Source organism: Microtus pennsylvanicus, chromosome 3 (genome assembly GCF_037038515.1).
Source record: "Microtus pennsylvanicus isolate mMicPen1 chromosome 3, mMicPen1.hap1, whole genome shotgun sequence".
NCBI classification, from domain to species: domain Eukaryota; kingdom Metazoa; phylum Chordata; class Mammalia; order Rodentia; family Cricetidae; genus Microtus; species Microtus pennsylvanicus.
Window position 1 is genome coordinate 18,015,390 of NC_134581.1, and position 20,652 is coordinate 18,036,041.

At 44.1% G+C, this 20,652-nt stretch overlaps 1 protein-coding gene across 1 annotated transcript in view; it reads right to left on the reverse strand.

Annotated features, from left to right (window-relative positions):
• Window positions 1-20,652, reverse strand: part of Pik3r4 (phosphoinositide-3-kinase regulatory subunit 4) — a 61,814-nt gene that overhangs the window by 3,189 nt on the left and 37,973 nt on the right. Inside the window, exons 13-16 of the mRNA XM_075964791.1 lie at window positions 16,229-16,394; window positions 9,909-10,073; window positions 6,600-6,811; window positions 2,378-2,509 (exon numbers count right to left, since the gene is read on the reverse strand). Coding sequence (XP_075820906.1) covers window positions 2,378-2,509; window positions 6,600-6,811; window positions 9,909-10,073; window positions 16,229-16,394 — 675 coding nt within the window. The remainder of the gene's footprint in view (window positions 1-2,377; window positions 2,510-6,599; window positions 6,812-9,908; window positions 10,074-16,228; window positions 16,395-20,652) is intronic.

The window sequence follows — 20,652 nt, forward strand, 5'->3', positions numbered from 1 at the left end:
AGATGCGGCTAGGAAAGTAGAACCTATGGACCAGACGGAGAATCTGTCCCTTAGGTACTGTGCTGGAGGGAGTGACAATATACCAGAATTCATCCTGTCCTGGTCACTGAGGGGAAGATGGCAAATAGCAGAGAATCTGCTATTGCAGGGAGCTTCCACTCTTGTGGGGACTAAAGAAGCAGGAGAGAATGGACTAATCAGTGAGGCTAGAGCAAACAAAGGGGATGACGGGAGAAAGCACAGGGTGAGTGTGCACTGCACTCTCTGAGGTCTGGCCTGTATGAATCACATACTAGGCTCCTGTACCATCTGGCTTCTAGATAAGCTTGATCTGTAGCAATCTAAAGAGAAAAAGGCTACCAAAAAGGTTCAGGTCCTACTCCAGTGAACCTGTAAATGTTGCCTTAAATGACAAAGTGATTTCAAAGATGTAACTAAGGCTTGAAAGGGGTGAATTATTCAGGATTATTCAGTGGGCCCTAAATACAATTGTAAGCATGTCTGTAAGAGGGAGGCAGACTCATGATCAACACTAATTAGTCTATTAGTGCTCTGTTTCCGCTCTGAAGAGGGAACATTAGCCAAACCACATAGGAAGAGCAAGCAGTGGAGTCTCCACAGCCTCCAATGTGGCCTGACCGTACACTGACTCCGCCCACAGAACGCTCACAGCTCAGACTTCAAATCATTGTCTGTGTTGATTCAGCAAGTGTGAAGAGCACCGACAGTAGACCAGCAGCAGAGGACAAAGATGGGTTGGCCTGATGGGGAGATGGCTCAGAGGGTCAAAGTGCTTGCTGCACAGCTTTATGGCCCATGTTTGATCCCTAAATCCAAGTAAAGCCCCAGAAGCAGTGGTGCACATCTGCAATCCCAGCATTCTAGAGGCCAGATGGCAGGTGGAGACAGGAGACTGGCCTGGAAGCATGTAAGGCAACTAGTCTAGAGAATGGAACTCAGCGACAGAAACAGGAGGGAGCCTGCCTCGAAGACAAGCAGGAGAGAAGGGACTAGAAATTTTTCCCTGACCTCCACATGTGGTGCTCGGGTGTGTGGGAGCCTGCTCATGCTCCCCTCTCCTCCCCACCCACATAAGTAAATCACTGTTCCTCTTAAGGTGGCCCTTCTAGTCAACATCTTTGTAAACTCCAATAACCAGATCCCCACAGCACCTCTGGCCTCTCTACCCCTACCTGTGTACAGGAGCCTTTAGAAAGAAGCCCACCTTGTTGGGATCCTAACTGGATGGAAAAGCCCACATAAAGCATTTGAACCATGGTAGAGTTTGGCTGTTTCTTGGTGTATTTGTCTATTTATCCATTGCTATGACCTGAGCAAAATGACTCCGGGTTATTTTGGCTCACCAATAGTCCATCATGGCAAGGAGGCAGAACGGAGCAGCTCATGTCACAGTGCCCAGGGAATAGCTGTGCTAGCTGGCGTTCTCCTTTCCCCACGTTTACTCCAGAGTGTGGACCGTATATATAAGAGAACAGATGAGAAACCTAAAACTACCAGGAGCTGTACCTGTCAAGCACAGGTGTGCTGCCTAGACTGATTTCACCTCGATTCTTTTGTTTTTTGAGACAGGGTTTCTCTCTTTAACAGCCCTAGCTGTCCTGGAACTAGCTCTAATAGACTAAGCTGGCTCAAATTCAGAGATCCACCTGCTTCTGCCTCCCAAGTGCTATCACTTCCTGGCTTCACCTCAATTCTTACAGGGTGTTTTCAAGCATTCCTTACAGATAAGGAAAATTAATTTCAAAGATATATCTAAGCAAGGCTGGAGAAATGGCTCTACAATTAAGAGCACTGGCTGCTTTTCCAGAGACCCAGGTTTGATTCCTAGACTTACAACCTACCTCCAGTCCCTGGTGATATGACATCTTTTTCCAGCCTCCAAGGGTGGTGCATAACAGGCATGCAGGCAACACACCCATACACATTAAAAAGGCAGCTCAAGAGCCAGGAGGTGGCACATGCCTTTAACCGCAGCACTTGGGAGGCAGAGACAGAGGCTTTTTGGAACCCATTTCCTATGGCGAGATGCCTGGCTTAGCCTTGATGTAGGAAGTAGGAGCTTGGTCCTGCCTCAACTTGATATGCCAGGCTTTGTTGACTCCCCATGGGAGGCCTTATCTTTTCTGAGGAGTGGATGTAAAATAAATTAAAAATTAAGATGAGAGATGGTGGAAGAAAGGAGAATAGTGGTAACGGTTGACGGTGTCAGTTCTGACTTAAAAATAATGGTGCGCAGCTTCCATATGAAAAGAATCAAGCACTTGGTTCATATGTGAACTAAAAACTCTAAGAGCAAGAATCTCAGCAACAACACACAATGTAATTTCCCAGTCCGAGCGTGAGCCCTGCACCTTACCTGCAATTACCCAGGACTGGTACAAGGGGTGCATGGAGAGGCGCCGGATGCGAGCTCTGGAGGGATGGCAGTGGCTGGAAATCGGCAACTGGAACCTCATGTCCCAACACGCCATGGTACCGCTGCTCGTGCCTCAAGTTTAAAAGGCACAAACCATTAAAATCTAAGCAAAGCACACAACACCACATTTACAACAATGGCAAACGTGTTGCCTTTGGATGAATATATTTTTAGATTTTTGATCTATGTCTTGCTGGCTGGCCTGGAACTTGCTATGTATTTTGAGGCTGGCTTCAAAGAGATAAGCCGGCTTCTACCTCCCTAGTACCAGGATTAAAGGCATGTACAACCATACCCAAGCCTGGATAAGGCGTTTTAGAACTGCTCTGGTCACTGAGATAGTCTTTGTTGCCAGGCCTGGTATCACAGGCCTACTATCTCAGCTACTCTGGAGGCTGAGGCCTGCCCGAGCTACAGAGAAAATTCAAGACCAGCCTGAGCAACTTGGTGAAAACAGGACTGTGGCTATAGCTCAGCAGGGCAGTGCCTGCCTAGTGTGCATAAGGCCCTGGAATCAACTCCCAGTACTGCCAAGAAGGGAAGAGAAGAGGCTTTGCCCCCATGAAGTTGTTTCTCCAGTTTCAAATAGCAGCCATGGTTATCAAATAACAGCCATAAAGCACTTATCATAATGCAATTACAGTACAGTCTAATGAAAGTAAATTCAAAATGAATAATTCATTAAATACTGGTGCTGTTATTAACTGCCAAGGCACACACAGAACCAGAGGCCATAGAGAAGACAAAGCGGAACTTGGCAGTCTCCAATTCCACAAGCGAGATGGACAGAAGGACAGGGGGTCCCGCCACGGCTCTCTGCCACACTCCATGACAATGATGGAAACAGCCAGGGTGGCACCAGTGCCTCCTAGAGCTGCTCGGGACGCCTACGACACTGCTTTCCTCCAGGAACTTGCTGGCTATGCGCTCTTATCTTCTGCACTGCTCTCGATGGTACCATCTTCCAGAGTTACATAAAATGAATACAGGAAAGGGCAGATAATAAGGAGAGTGCAAGCTAAGGAATCCAGAACCTAAACTCAGGCCCAGACACCTTAACTTGTCTGGGTATGAGAGACAGACGAAAACACGGTACTTTCAAGGAGCATATTCAAAGCAGTCTGCAGGGGTGGGGTCTGGGGACACGTGTCAACTGGCAGAGTGCTTGCCTAGCATACGAAGTCCTGGCTCCACGCCCAGTACCACACGAGTCAGATGTCGTGTTGCCCAGTACTTGGGAGACAGAGGCAGGAAGATCAGAAGTTCAAGGTCATTCTTAGGGATCATCAACCAGCCTGGTTACATTAGGACCCTGTCTCAAATACAAAAGAAATACACACCACACCATGGGAGAAATGTGACTCTTGAAAACAGAGGGAAAGGGGGAGAAGGTGGTGAGAAACAGCGCAAAGGCCAAGCAATATAAGGTGATTAGAGGCATACAGAATTGTCATTATAATTAGTGACATACAGAACTGTCACTATAATTAATGGCAATGCATAGTATTTTCCAAATACTGAAGGTTTTAAATAATTTTATCACAAAATATGTGGTGACAGATTTCCTTCCTACCTGATTTAATCATTTATCAATATAAACATGTGTTGAAATATCACATTGTATCCCCTAGATATACAGTAGCTTTACTGCAATTAAAACTAGAAATTTATTTTTTTTTTAAATCAGCAATCCCATTCATGGATATATACCTTACAAAAACCTACTTGCAAATTTACTCAAAAAAGCCCCAAATTAGAAACAATTCAGTCATCCAACTGGAGCATAGGTGGTCAGCACTCAACTGTTCATAAATAAAATGAAAAATAACTTAAAACTCCTCATACATGAAAACAATGGAGGAACCTTACAGAGTTTGTTTGATAAAAAGAGATAACACGCACACCACATGATTCCACTCCTGTGACATTCTGAAAAGGGCAAGAAACAGTGGGGACAGAAAACGGAAGAAGGGTTTTACATTGGTTAAGAAAAGGACAACAGATACTGGTGAGGGTGGGGAGAAAGGAGCCTCGCTCGGGGCTGGTGAGGGTGGGGAGAAAGGAGCCTCACTCAGGGCTGGTGAGGATGTGGGAGAAAGGAGCCTCGCTCAGGGCTGGTGAGGGTGTGGGAGAAAGGAGCCTCGCTCAGGGCTGGTGAGGGTATGGGAGAAAGGAGCCTCGCTCGGGGCTGGTGAGGATGTGGGAGAAGCAGGGAGCCCTTTCTCAGGGCTGGTGAGGGTGTGGGAGAAGCGGGGAGCCCTTACTCAGGGCTGCTGGGAGTACAAACAGGCACAGCCTCTCTGGAAGTCAGTGTGAAGCTTCCGGAAAAGGCTAGAAACAGATCTACCGTGTGATTCAGTTATACTGATCTTGGGCAAACACCCAAAGGACTCTGTACCATCCTGGAGAGACATCTGCTAATCCATGTTCATTACTGCTCTATTCCCAATAGTTAGGAAATGGAACAACTCAGATGTCCATGGACTGTTGAATGGATAATGAAAATGTGGTACCTATACTCAATGAAATTTTACTCAGCTGTAAAGAACACTGAAATTAGGAAATTTTAGGGTAAATAGATGGGACTAGAAACATCACACTTACATAATAAAGATCCAGAAAGACAATATCACATGTTCTCACTCCTACAGAGCCAAGCATCAGATCCTTAGAACTGTGTTACACTTGGAGCACTTCTGAATCCAGGAAACTAGAAAGGAGCCATGGGGTGGGGAGGGACATCTTAAGAGAGGGAAGACAGGGAAAAGAGGGATGAATGGAGGGTAAAGCAAAGGAAGGATGGGGAGGATAACGCACACACTCTCAGAAGTGTTCAGTTGGAGTTGCCCTACACAGCCCCCCACAGAAGCCACAGTGTCGGGAAGACCGGAAGCAGTCATGGAGGACCTGGGTAGCACAGTGTCATGAACTCACATAGCTGCGGATGTCTACACAAGAGAGGCCAGTCCACAGTCTAGCACGGAAAGGAGGGGCTCATGATCCTTACCAACAGAGAAGACGGCAGCAGTGGATGGGGCTAGCAGAAGGAGAGGCGGTGTGATTGAAGCATGCTGCCTCGGGTTACCAGTGATCTGGTGTGTGCCCTCTACCAAGGCATATGGGCAAAGCACATTAGACTCAATTTTTCTTTCTTTTAAAGGAACATGACATTGGGAAGGGGTGTGGGAGTGCACAGGGAGAGGTGAGAAGTGAATATGATCAAAATACAATGTACACATGTATGAAATTATCAAAGACTAAACAATATAGTTTTCAAATAATTTTAAAAACTGGTTAAAGGCAATTTTCAGAAGTCATGTGTATTCCGTTTGTGGTAAGGGTCACAGTAGAGTGTATGATTTTCCGAACTTAGAAACACTTCAAAAACAAAATATAGATGAAAGATAGCATGCATCTTCAGTCGAGGGGAAAGGGAGAGGAAGATGACAAACAGAAACCCACTGTTCTGCTTTTCCTGGGCCCTGTGATGGATGCTGCCGCTCACTGCATCTTCAAAGCAGCCTTTGAAGGAATTAGTCCCATTAGAAAGAAGATGAAGATGCTACGACTCAGAATTAAGTAGCTTGCCTGAGGTCAAAGGAATTTCAAGTGTTGGCTCAATCTCAAATGCTGCCCTTCTTAAATTGGAGCTTCTCCAACAGCCCAGAGAAGTCCAGCAGCTCTTACCTGCTGCGAGCACAAGACAAACGCTGGCTGAGAACGAGAAGCTGCTCTGTTTCAGGATGCTGACTTCACCCTTTCACATGATGACAGTCTCACCTAACCCAAGCTGGCCTTGAACTCACTGTGTAGGTGCGGTAACCTGAACTCCTGATCCTCCTGCCATTACGGGCCAAGCACCGTGACCCCAAGGGTCCATACTCTACTCAACCACCATGACTGCAAGGCCGTGCTACCATAACCTGCAAACCATACTCTTTCTCCTACTCCATGTACGGTGATAGAGAAAATGGCCAGGGCCTTAGGCATACCAGGCAAGCACTCTCGCAGAGCTACACGTCCAGCCTCATACAAGTCTCCTGATGGAAAAATAAACTGTAACACATTATTAAACATAGTAGTTATAAAAACAACGGGGATGGAAAAATCACCAGTAAAGCAACAGGAGAAGCTGACTGTCCCAGCACAGCTGCTGGCTTACCTATGCAGAGCCAGCACTGGTGGATGTCCACAGCGAAGGAAGTGATGAGACCCGACTTTAAGTCATGCTTCAGAGTCCATGCATTGCTTGAAGACCTAAGGTCCCAGCCAACCAGAGAGCCATTCACAGTGGCGTAGGCAAGGACAGACTGGGCTCCAGAGTTGAAATGCTGCATGTCCACCACACATCCATCTTCCTTCTGATCCAGAACCCTGCAGAAACACAGAGGTACATACACAGGCTTTTCCAGTCACTGAAAATGAAGCACGGCTTTCCACTGGAGATAAACCAACAGCCTATCCATGGGCAAAAAAGAAAAACTGGGCAGTTGGAGTGATGCAGCTTGAGAGGCAGAAAGGGCAGGAGAAGTATGAGTCTGAGGTGGACCTGACCGATGGAATCAAGGTCCAGGACAGCCAGAGCTGACACCCTGTCTAAAAAGAATAGAAATAAAATAAAAATTATGTGACCTCAACGAGACAAGTATAGATGAATATTTTTTAAAAATTTCAGTCTCAGAAGAGTGTGAAAAATTTCTGAACATTTTTCCTCAGTTTCTCCTCATATTGCCATCTTATATAACCAGAATATTTATCAAAACTAAGAAACCAACCTTGTTTTAACAGTAATAAAATTAGCTCCGTGTGTGAAATACAAAGACTATTATAGATACATAGATCTGTAATACATACAACCTCCCCCGCATAACCACACAGAGCCGTCTGGCACCCTCTAAAGTACCCTGCGCAGCCTGGCTGTAATCTAACTCCATCCGTCCTCTCAACTTGTGGCAAAGACCAATTTTGTTCCTTCCCAGAATGTCATATAATTGGAAACATGGGACAGATAGTCTTTTGAATCTGACATATTAATTAGAAAAAGTTATTTCAGATTCGTCAATGCTGATGCCGTGACCTAATAACTCACTTCTTCATATTGCAGAGTTCTATTCTATTTCATGGCTATGCCAGACTGGTTTTTGGGTTTGTTTGGTTTTTTTTTTTGTTTGTCTGTGTGAAGCTGAGGTTCTTCTAAACCTAAAAAGAATGCCACATGGCTGAGGGCACAGCTCAGCAGCCGAACACTTGTGTTTGGTTCCAGTATCACAAATAAGGAAGAGGGAGGAAATATGGGGAAGATAAAAAGGGACAAGATTTTAAAAAATCAGCTGGTAACTTATTTTAATATTGAGTTATATGTACCTCTGCTGCATATTCTTTATTCTTAAAAATGCCAAAAAATCATTCCTACTTTCTGAACATAATATAGGCTACAGTTTGCTGACCTTTTCTTAGACAAACATTTATAGATATTCTGACTATATTGATTTTTAAAATATCAAAACATTAAGTAAGTTGTTAATGGTTTGTTCCATCATGTTTTTTAATTCTGTGTGCGCATGCCAGATAAGGCCATCAGATCCCCGGAAATTGGAGGTACAGGCAGTTATGAGTGTCTTGACATGCGTGCTGGGAACTGAACTTGGATCCTCTGTACTGAACTGACAAGCCATCGCTCCAGGCCATGGTCATAGTTAACAAATGAGTAACTTATGATGGCCAGGTTACTTTGGAGCACACTACAGTGAGGCACGGTAAAATCTAAACCATCGAGCAAGGTCTCCTGACCGAGGCAGTAAACGTTCATCTGTGTAACGAGCAACGTGTGCAATGCAAAGTGTCTGCTGAGAGAACCGTGCAGAGTGTGTCCTTTCCTGTCCGTCTGCGCCCCAGGGGCACAATCCTCACACAGGACACTCTCCAGTAGTGTAAATGAACAGTGAGAACAAACAGTCGTCCTCTGCTGAGACAATTTTAAGGAAAACCGGCAGCTATTTGCTGTTAGAGTCATTAATACGTCCTGGCTAAAGCCACTCAAAAATATTTAGTGATTGTGATGAAAATATACCCTTTTTTATAAATGCAAAAGCAAAGCAAAACAAACCAACAAAGATGTCCCCAACAGATATTCCTTTCTACCTTAAGCTACACAAGGACCTCAAAGCAGCATTTTACTAAATTAAAGTCTTGTTCTGCTTTTTCTGTGGGGCGCACTCCCTCTTCCCAGCATGCTCTTCTCAACCACCCTGCTTTCACAGACTCGCTCGCCTCTAGTAGCCCCTTTCACTGCCTGTGTGCACGTGCGCATGCACTTGGTCATGCGTGTGTGTGAGCATGTGAGAACACAGTGCACACTCACGGGTCACAAGATAACCTCGGGTGTTCGTGCTCAGGCACCCTCCACATTTTATTTGAGACAGGGTCTCTCTGGCCTGGAACTTTGGTACATAGGCAGGCTAGCCGGCCAGCAAGCCTCCAGGGATCTTCCTGTCTCCCTCCATCTCGCTGTACTAGGGTTACAGGCATGTATCACCTTTATTTGGGTTCTAGAGGCCTGAACTCAGGTCCCCCTCATGCTTGCAAGGCAAGGACTGCACCAACTGAGCCTTCTGCTCAGTCGTCGTCCATTGCAACTTGGTACGTGCCTTCCAGGGGAACATTACCACACTGCGCTCCCACTGTCTGTGAACTTGCCTTTATCTCCCAGTAGACTAGATTCTCAGAGACCACAATGTAGGACTGTCAAGTTGGCTCAGTGGGTAAAAACACTTGTCACCCAAGCCTGACAACCTGAGTCTGATTTCCAGAACCCATAGTAAAGAACTGACGCCTCAAAGCTGACCTCTGACCTCTACAAATTCCCTGTGGGACCCATGCACCCACACACATAATTTTTTTTAAACAGAGAGAGAACACAATGTATCTATATCTGGAATCTTTAATGCCTAACAATGATGGGGGAGAGGTTGTCTTTCGCTTCTTTTACGTTTAATCTTTGACTATTAATTTACAAAGAAATGAAATTTGTAAACAAAAACCAATCAACTTTTTATTTTAGAGTGATAAGCAAATCTTTGTCTAAAATATTATCAAATTCAGGTATTTTAGTGCCAAGCAACAGAACCTGAGCTTTCTTAAATGATGAATACTCATTACTCGCTGGGAGTTAGACAATCTTTCTAATCCCTGTGTCATTTAGGAAGATTCCAGACTACAGTGATGGAGTCCAGGCTGCCCCTGTCTGTGCACTTCTGACAAAGTGCAGAAATTAAGATGCCAAGGCTCTGCCCTCTAAAGCCAAGCACATTCAGGTATTCTGGGTCAAGAGCAGCTCCCTGCACTGCAGGGCTCACGCGGATTCTACAGCGGAGGATGCCAGTTGATCCACACCAAACTAACTGCAGGCTGGGAGGTGGAAGCTACCACACAGTACACACACATGCACGGTTAAAGAGACAGCAGACGGTACCTGCTTTGGAGAGGGTGGATTTTAGGAGACTTGGGTAACTTAGAAGCCTCAATTCCAAGGAGCTGAACGGCACCATTATCAGATGCTATGGCCAAGTAGTGGGAACCTTGACAAAATGTTAGTGTCTTGACTCGCCCTCCAATTCGGCTGTACGTAAGAATAGACCTGAGTGAAAGAAACAGAAGACCATTTCTGAAACAGTCACAGGCATTATGGCTACATTAATTCACACCGTTATTAACAAAGTTATTACCCTGAGGTCCATTTCACCCTCATGATTTCTAGGAGATAAACGCACAAACCTCCTTTTCTTCACCGTCCCTCTTCAAGCACTCTGTACTGTTACAGAGACTGCCCCTGCCCCCCAAGTTCCACACCAGCTCTCCAACTGTGCAACACTTTAACTCCCATATTCTTCAGCTCTTCTTTAGCCCTGAACACAGACTGTCACTGTCGGGAAAGCTCTGACTTCAGAAGCGAAATTCTGTCAGCAGCTACCTGTATGACCCCTGTCATGATCTGTACCTGGGTTTCCTCATCCACAAGGTACCTGATCTAACAGGATGGGAGCAGAGGCCCACTAAACCGCTCACACATGTGGACTTCATACAATATCAGCCTCAACACACACTGGCCTCTCAAGCTGCCCCATCCTTCCTTGCTTGCTGGCAGGGTTTCTGAATGTCGGACAACAGGACGCTACCTACCATCAGCACCACCTAACCAGTCACTCCCCAGAGTCTGTAAGCACTTACACTTTTAAACAACACCAGATGACTTGTTATTTTTATATGTCATTCCTCTCTGATTCACTTTCCTTACTAACAGCTTTACTGTACTACAGAGTACCTTTAGAGTGGTCTATTTACTGCTACTGTGGGAAAATGAGATTGATCTTTGTGTAAAGATCCTGCATTCTGTCTTCTCATTTGTTTTTTTCTCATATACTAGATCATGCCGATCGCTAACAAAAATAGTTTTACATCTTTTTCTCATTTGTAAACATGTTACATAAAAATGTGTGCAGGTATGTATGCGTGTGCACACGCGTGTATTCATTATCTAAATACCCTGGCTAGACCTTCCAGTGCAATGCTCAGTGGAACTGGCAAAAACACACATTCTTCTCTTATTCCTCATTAGAATGCCTGCACAGTAATGCTTCACAGGAAGTCCAGTGTCGGCTGTAGTTTATGGCGGTGGCTGTGATTGTTTCTCCGTTACTAATTCACCAAGTTGGTTTTAACTACCAAAGGGTGGACTTTGTCAAATGCATTCCCGGGGTCTGCAGGGACACTGTGGTTTCTGCTCTTTACTCTCCTCCTATGCTGCATGTTGATTTCTGTACACTGAACTAGCCTTGCCCCCCCCCCCCCCGCCACCACCCGGGACAATCTGTCCTTGTTCAGGGTATATAACCCTTCCCACTAGTCACTCTACAGGGTGCTGACTGACTGTGGCACAAGTCGCTAAGTTCCAGGTGATGGACCCTGACTACACTGCCACAGGCCGAGTTCAGAAGAGTTCCCTTATTTCTCAGGAGCCCTTCTGAAATAGACTGTAATTCTTTAAATGCTGAGTAGAGTTCACCAGGAAGCCCTCGGCCTGGGCCTTTCTTTGTGAGGAGACTTTCTCTAACAGAATCTCTTAATTTTATGTTGTTTGTGTGTTCTATTTCTTCTTCAGTCACTTTAAGCAGCTGTGGCTTTCTCTGAATTTGCCCATTTCATCCTAATTTTTGGCATACAATTATTTACAGTAGTCTTTTTTACTTCCGACCATAATATCCCTCAGCTAAAATTCTGATTGAGTAATGAGTCTATTTTCATTTCTTTAAAACAAAATGCTTACTCTCCTAAAAATTGTTCAGTTTTGCTGATCTTTACAAAGAACATTTTCTGCTTTTACTTTTATTATGCTTTTCTAGTCTCTATTTCATCTTTCCTTGTTAGTCTTCTTCCTCCCACTTCCTCTGGACTGCACCGGCTCTCCTTTTGTTAATTTGTTACAGCTAAATTGCCGATTTGACATTTTTTTGAAATATAAATTAATATTTACAGGTATACATTTCCTCAACTCTCCTTTAGCCATGCCCCATCTTCTGGTCTGCTGTGTCTTCATCTTCACTAACTCAAAGGACCTTCTCTGAACCGCCATCAGCCATATGTAGCTTCCTCTCCATATATAAGTGAATTTCTCAAATTCCTCTCTACTGTCAAACCCGATTTTACTCCACTATAGCTGAAAAATAAACCTTATCCACTTCAGTGCTTTTACATTTATCGACACTTCTTTTATGAACTAACCCACAGTAAAGTCTGGAAAATACCCCACATACACCTCAGAAAAAAATTATATTCCAGTGTGGTAGAGCTCCTTCCCTCTCTGTCAGATGTGACCACAGGCAGCGCTGTTCAAGGCCTCTGTTTCTACCCACACTGAAAATGGGGTGTGAAAGTCGCCTGCTATCGTGGTTAAACTCTCACTTTTTGCTTCACCTATGCTGTCAGGTGCCTGTGTTTGTAACTGGTATGCTTCCTGATGGGCTGTGTTTGTAACTGGTATGCTTCCTGATGGGCTGTGTTTGTAACTGGCATGCTTCCTCATGGGCTGTGTTTGTAACTGGTATGCTTCCTCATGGGCCTGTGTTTGTAACTGGTATGCTTCCTCATGGGCCTGTGTTTGTAACTGGCATGCTTCCTCATGGGCTGTGTTTGTAACTGGTATGCTTCCTCACAGGCTGTGTTTGTAACTGGCATGCTTCCTCATGGCCTTTGTTTGTAACTGGTATGCTTCCTCATGGCCTGTGTTTGTAACTGGTATGCTTCCTCATGGGCCTGTGTTTGTAACTGGTATGCTTCCTCATGGGCTGAGTTTGTAACTGGTATGCTTCCTCATGGGCTGAGCTTTCACCCTGGAGAATGTCTGTGTCCTAGGAGCCGTTTCTCTGAGGATTTATCTTCCTCACCATTCGCTGGGGTGTGTGGTTTATCTTTCTGGTCCTTTCAACCCATTCATGCCTTTGAATTTAGATGTCTTTTTCCATAGAGCATAAAGCTGGTCCCAACTGTGTCCTCCTTTTTGCCTCTTTCACCTCCTCATTAGTCATCATGGTTACTAATCAGGATGGTGTGTATCTGACATTTTTCTACTTCTTCCTGGTTTTAACTGGGTTTCCTCCACTGCTGTCTTTTTTATTAAATATTTTTCAATAGCATTTTAATTTCCTTGGTTTTGAGTTTTACTACAAGTTTCTAAGCTTTTAAGAAGTTACTAATACAATTAACATCTTTTTAAAAACTAAATAATAGCAACTTAATTTAAACACACAAAACTCTGTTTAAATACTATATTCCTCTCTCTTTCTGGTCAACTATTGTCATGAAGTATATTAATACACTGTGTTATAAACCAAGGGTGAGTATTGCTGAGGATAAAAACAACTTGCTTGGAGGTTTGAAATTTCTACAATAAAAGGTTGGTTTAAAAAAAAATCTATACAATGGAGAAAAGAAAGCATCTTCAACAAATGATGCTGGTACAACTGGATGTCTGCATGTAGAAGAATGCAAATGGATCCGTATCTAACACCCTGCACAAAACTCAAGTCCAAGTGAATCAAAGACCTTAACACAAATCCAGAGAAACTGAACCTGACTGAAGAAAGTGGGGAACAGCCTTGAACTCATTAGCACAGGAGATAATTTCCTGTACACCAGTAGCACAAACACTAAGATCAACAATAAATAAGTGGGACCTCATGAAACTGAGAAGCTTCTGTAAGGCAAAGGATACCATCAATAAGACAAACAGCAACCTTCAGATGGGAAAAGATCGTTTAACAGAAGGCTGATCTCTAAAATACATTAAAAAACAATCAAGACACTAGACACCAAAAAAATAATAATCCAATTAAAAAAATAGGGTACGGACCTAAAGAGAATTCTCAGAAGAATCTCAAACAGCTGAGAAACACTTAAAGATATGTTCATCATCTGTGGAGGCCAAAAATTAAGCCTACGCCCACCAAAAGTCAGAGAGTTTCTTCAAGGTTATTGTGCTTCCACCACAAACAAAGGTCCCACCTAGACCAAGACAGCTCTGCTCTCTCAAGGTTATAGTCAGCAGGAGTGGCTAACAGAGAAGTAGATGTGTTCTACCTCAAACAAGTCTACAGAGCCAACTAAGTTCCAGTTCCCTTAAGGCGACAACATTGGATGTCACCCAAGGAGTGGTTTGCCTACAGAATGGTTTGGTCTAGGGTGTAAATGTGAATTGTTTTGTTCTAGCAACAGAATGTTTAACTACAGATACAGCCCCCCACCCTCAAGTGGTCTGTTCATTTCCTTGTATCATGTTAATGCAGTCTTATGTCTCACGCCTCCTTTTGGGTGTGTGGAGGGAGACAGTGCGAGAGAGATGACTGGAAAGGGCGGCTCTAGAGTTGGACAGAAGCCTGGTGCAAGGGAAACTTCCAACCATCTAGGAGAATGGTCCCAGCTAAGACTCCTGGCAGCAGTGGATGCACAGACTGAACTGGCCATCCTGGGACTGGTTTGTTCCAGTGACTGAAAGAGGCAGATTCAGAGACTGAAGGCCAAACATTGGAGGCCTACTGAGGAAGCAGAGAGGTCAGGAACATCACAGGAAAACCCACAGAAATTACTAGCCTGGCTCATGGGAACTCAGAGTGTAAACCAACAAGGGAGCATGCAAGGGACCAACCTAGGCCCTCTGCATATATGTGACAGTTGTGTAACTTGGTCTATTTGTGGGACTCCCAGCAATGGGAGCAGGGGCTGTACCCAGTGATTTGACTGGTTCTTCAGAACCTAATCCTCATGATGGATTGCCTTGCCCTGCCTGAATAATGCAGGGGGAGGTGCTTGGTCTTATGGCAGCTTGATATGCCATGCTTTGCTGAATCCCAGGGAAGGCCTGCCTCCCTTCTGAGCGATTATTGAGGAGGGTAAATTAAGGGGGGAGGGGCAGAAAGCGGGAGGGGAGGGAGGAGGGGAGACTATGGTCGGGATAAAAAATAAATTAATAAAATAACTACACAAAACAAAAATAAAATTGCTACGTACACCTATGATTCTTTTACTGATTTTTCATTTATATTCTATTCAATACATTGCCAAGAGAGAATAAACACAGAAATAATAAGTATAGTGTAAAAATCATAGTGCCCTTTAAACAAAATACACAGCCAACCCCCACCTTACCAGGCTGGGAAACAAGAAGCTACTTTTAAGTTACTTTAGCTGTCAAGGGTTTGATCTGATAGCATTTTAGCTAATTATGCTCTATGAACTAACAGGAAAGGCTGCAGAGAGCTGCCCACATCCTTCCAGAGTAGATGAGACTCCTTCTCATGTACAGCAGCTCTTCTGGCAGAACCAATTAGGCAAAGAGCAAATGGGAAAATGGCAGGATTAAATGCGAGCGGCACAGAGACTGAGCAGAGGCAGGGTGGGGGAAGATGTGTATCATGTTGCCCACATCTAAAGTCCTTATAATATTCACGTTTATCAAATTCATAACCTGGGCATTTAAAGTCTCAAAGACACTGCTCATAAAAGACCAGGTTCCAGGGACTGGGGTCTCGCTTTCCCGATGCAGCCGTCCACCCCACTGTACCGTTACTTCCGTTCATTCCCTTTTGATCTATTCAGTGAACCAGTTTGCTCAGAAATCACAACAGAGGCAGAATCTGGTCACTGCCACTGTCTACACCACATCTCCTGGCATCACCAGAGCGAATATTCCTCCAGCTGCCGCCGCCTTACCCTTTCCATCCTGCTCTCCACACGGCCAGGGTCATCGGGATCAGGACTTCTCCTCGGGCCCCAGTCTCCAAAGACACCTCCCCCCTTACTCAAAGTCCCGAGAAGAGCCCTCCAAATCCTACATAACTGGGCCCTCCTACTTTTTTCCCTCTGCCTGTTCTGCTCAGGAGACAGAAAACTTCCTGCAAGGAACAACTGACCAGGTCCCTACCCACACCCAGGGCCTCAGAAATCCCTAGTTCCTCTGCCCCGAACACTCAACATACCTATGTGGGTCTTTCTCCCTTCTTTCAATTTTTTCCTTGGATTCATTTTACTCAGTGAGGAATTCCAGATGGCAACAATCCCCAGTTCCCTGGTCACCTAACATAGCTTTCCAACACTTTATTTACACATTACATTCCCTGCTCTCATTTCCCACCAGATGACCAGAGGCACAGGACTTTAGTTCACATAGCCCTAGGAATCCCTTGCTCCTGCGCAGCCCTGCTGCAGAGAAAGCCCTCCATAAGCACTAACGTGATGCGTTACCTCGTCGTGGTGGTCTTCCCCTCCATCTTCTGACTGTTCCAGATTTTCACAGTGCCATCATTCGAACATGTAGCGAAAAGTAAGTGCTCATCAGAGACTCTGATTCGATTCACAGCAGATCTGTGCTCATGAAGATGTGCTACTAGCAGCCCTTTAGGACGCCACCCTGAGAGAAAGCAAAAGTGTATCTTAAAACTGAGAGACACGGTTACGCATCAGCCTTTAGCTACAATTACCAACAATGAACTTAAAGCAATTGTAACAACTAACCAAGTAAGAGGCCCCCAGCTAGGCCACCTAGAGGAGTCTCCTGGACTGTGACATATTACTAAGATACGAAGGTAGAGGTTAAGTACAGCTACGGAAAGACTCCACCACAAGGCCTTTCAGTGCTGGAGGGACGCAGCAGTCAGTGACCCCTTAGAAAAACACTGACTGCTGATTTAGAGCATGACTCTTCTAGCCTAGACAAACAGCTCGGAGGTCAACTTCGAAGCCAGAAATGTACAAAACCCTGTTGTGGGAGGTCCTTCTGCTCCTCCAGCCAATAGCCGCTGAGATACCAGCCCACTGGGGTGTGGTCTCTCTCTTTGCTTCCTGCTCTGCTTCCGTCGACTAGACTCCTTCCTGATTGCGCAGAGAGCTGTTGTCTGGGACAGTGATCTATAAGGATTTCCCCTTTAAATAAAGACCACCCTATTAATCATAATTCCAAACTGGTGTGGGATTGTTTGTGATTTATGCCTTCATCATCTGGCGCCCTAATGTTTGGTTTTAGGACCCCTCCTTCCCCCGCTCCGCTGCCTGCCGCCAGTTTGGCTTGGCGCGAGCCCTCCCTCCCTTAGCCACCGCGGCCTGTGCCTTGCGATCTGTGCCTTGTGCGTGGAGCCATCAGTTTAATATAAATTATCACGCACTGGCTTTTCTTGCTGCAGTTCTATATATTTTTCTTTTAGACACCTCAGACTGACTTCAAGTCCCCACGCACCCTATCGTTTGCCTCCCCATGTGGATTTAAACTCCACAGGCCTGCGTAGTCTCTGCCCGCATGGTTTGCTCTTTTCTGAGTTGTTTTCAAATCTCCCTTGCAAGCGCAGCTCTTAAGCGGGGCGAACCAGAGCACACGGTTGCTGGTTGCCAAAAGCTGCAACCCCTCAGGGTGACTCTGTCACGTGGAGGGTTACTCTTCTCTACCCTTGGATTCTGGGTTTATGGTTCCGTGAACGGAGTTGATTTAATTACATTTACTTTGTTGAGCAACTTGCATTTCCCAGTTTTTAACAAATACTAGGCGGACACTGAAACAGGACCCCGTTTTCGTCGTGACTTGGCAACAGTGCCACCTGATGGATAATAGGTAATATGGCAGTTTTCGTTTCCAACACAAATTTTACTGTTTTGTTTACTAATACAATGGGTTATATCATGCAAGGTTTATATGACTATGGGGATAACTTAATTTACTGGTTACTAGGTTTCAGTATTCTTTTGAATATTCTATCATTTCGTAAGATTATGGCACTCCTAAGAACCATACAATCTTTACTAGAAACTCATGCAGGTCAGGAGATTCAGGATTCAAAAGAGACAATAATAAAAAGACTTGAAATGATTGAAGAAATTATTGGAGCTGGTGAACAGAGTAAGAAGGCACAAGGACAGGATACAATGCCACCACCAGCTAATAGAACTGGCTTACCGAGGGTTTTAGCGACATACCCTGTAATTTATTCTGACAAAGTGTCAACTTCTAAAGGCTCAAAGGGAGTCGGAGAAGCTAGATGGATGACAATAGCAATGAATGATCTAAAAGAAATTAAGCAAGTTACTGTTAATTATGGCTTGCACTCTGCATATGCTAAGGAAATGATAAGGACTTGCGCTTCTAATGCTAGAGCTACCCCCTATGATTTCGATCAGGTAGTGTCTGCAGATTTAGATGACGGACTTTCCTTGATGTTTGGAATCTATTTCAGAGAAGAATCCAAACATATGGAACAGCAAAAAAAGAGCAAATGTGTGGAGGTTTCCCAAGATCAAATTCTTGGTGCAAAAGAATATGCTGATCCACAGTTCCAAGCTCTTTATGACGATGAAGTACTGTCTCTATGTCACCAAGCAGCTTTAAATGCTTGGAATAGGATACGAGATCCAGCAAAAAGGGTTGAATCATATACCAGGATTAGGCAGGGACAGAGAGAACGCTTTATTGACTTTTTGCAAAGATTAATTAAGGCTCTGGATATAGTGGTAACAGACCCAGAAGCTAGACGAATACTTCTTGAATCTCTAGCTTTCGAAAATGCAAACATAGAATGCAAAAAGATAATTGGGCCTTTAAGGTCGAGATCAGCACCTATGGATGAATGGATTCAGCATATGATGAATGTTGAGACGTTTAGCTATAATGATGAATCTTGGGTAGGAGAAGCGATTTCCAAAGCAATGAGGAGACATCAAACTGCCAAGTGTTTTAATTGTGGAAATCAGGACATCTGAAAAGGGATTGCAGGCAAAGAATTTCTAGGAATAATATCTCCTCTGGGAATGACAAAAATAGGAGACCTCGGCCTTCAGGTATATGTAGGAGATGCGGTAAAGGCCGACATTGGTCCAACGAATGCAGGTCAACAACAGACAGACAAGGCAACCCGATACCATCGAGAAACTCCTTGAGGGGCCTTTCGCAGGCTCCCAAGCCAACAGTGGCCCAGTCATTCCCAGTCACAGTGGAGAACGTGCCTCACCAAGAAAATTAAAAGCTCCAATTTCTGCTGAAAAAAGTAATACTGGTCTAAATGATGAATTACGCATGGAGGATGAGTCAAAAAACCCAGTAAGACAGAATAAACATATATTTTGGCAGACTTCTATTAACGATCAAAGACCAAAGTAATAGTTTGTATAAATGGCACTTTTATTGAAGGCTTATTAGACACAGGTGCGGATGTAAGTATCATTACTCCAGAATCTTGGCATCCGAATTGGCCTCTTCAAGAGGTAGATGTTCAGTTCCTGGGAATTGGAACCCTATCTCGTGTAAAACAAAGCACAAGATGGGTTGAATGTATAGGGCCCGAAGGGCAAATAGGAAGACTAAGGCCATATATAGCCAATATTGCAATAAGTTTATGGGGCCGTGACCTGCTACAGCAATGGAATACCCAGATTAACATTCCTGTAGTTCCAGGAACTCATAATTCTGGGAAGGATATGATGAGGTATTATGGAAAAAGGTCACCAGCCATTCAGGCTGTGCAAGAACATACAGCAAATACCAAACCTTTAGAGGTACCAACAGCCCTACCTTTAAAATGGCTAACTGAGAAGCCAATATGGATCAAACAGTGGCCTCTAGCTGAAGATAAATTACAGGCATTGGAACAGCTGGTGCAAGAGCGACTAGATGCTCACCATATTGAAGAATCAACTAGCCCTTGGAATTCTCCTGTGTTTGTTGTAAAAAAGAAATCTGGTAAATGGAGAATGGTGACAGATTTAAGAGCTGTCAACAAGGTAATTCAACCTATGGGCCCACTACAATCTGGAATCCTTTGCCTTCTCTATTACCAAAAGGATGGCCTCTTATACTTATTGATTTGAAAGATTGTTTTTTCACTATACTATTACAAGAGAAGGGCAGAGAAAAATTTGCCTTCACAGTGCCTACTTATAATAATTCTCAGCCTAATAGGAGATATCAATGGACTATCATCCCACAGGGTATGCTCAATAGTCCTACATTGTGCCACTATTTTGTAAGTAAGCCATTGGAAATAATTCGTAAACAATTCCCCAAGTCCATAATTTATCATTACATGGATGACATCTTGTTTTCTGATTCAAATAAAGATACTTTAGAAAGGATGTTTGAAGAAGTAAAGAAAGTCTTGCCTAGGTGGGGATTACAAATTGCCCCTGAAAAGATTCAAAAAGGAAATTCTATTAATTACCTAGGTTACAGAATAGGGTTAGAGAAAATTAAAACGCAAAAGGCACGAATTAGGAGAGACCGCTTAAAGACTCTTAAATGACTTCCAAAGATTGTTAGGAGACATTTCCAGTCTACAACCAGCTGTTGGGATAACACCTAATCTAATAGTTCATTTAAACAAAACCCTAGATGGTGATAAAGATTTGAATAGTCCAAGAAAACTGACAGCTGAAGCAGAAAAGGAACTGACAATAATTGAGGAAAAATTACAGGAGGCACATGTGGATAGGGGGAACCCAAATCTTAGCTGCATCCTAGTCATATTGCCATCCAGAATTTCTCCTACAGGGATTCTAATGCAGAGGGAAGATATTATTTTAGAGTGGATATTTATACCTAATAAACCAAGTAAAAAATTAAAAACTTATGTAGAAAAAGTCTCTGAATTAATTATAAAAGGTAAGCTGAGACTTCGTCAACTAGCAGGTAT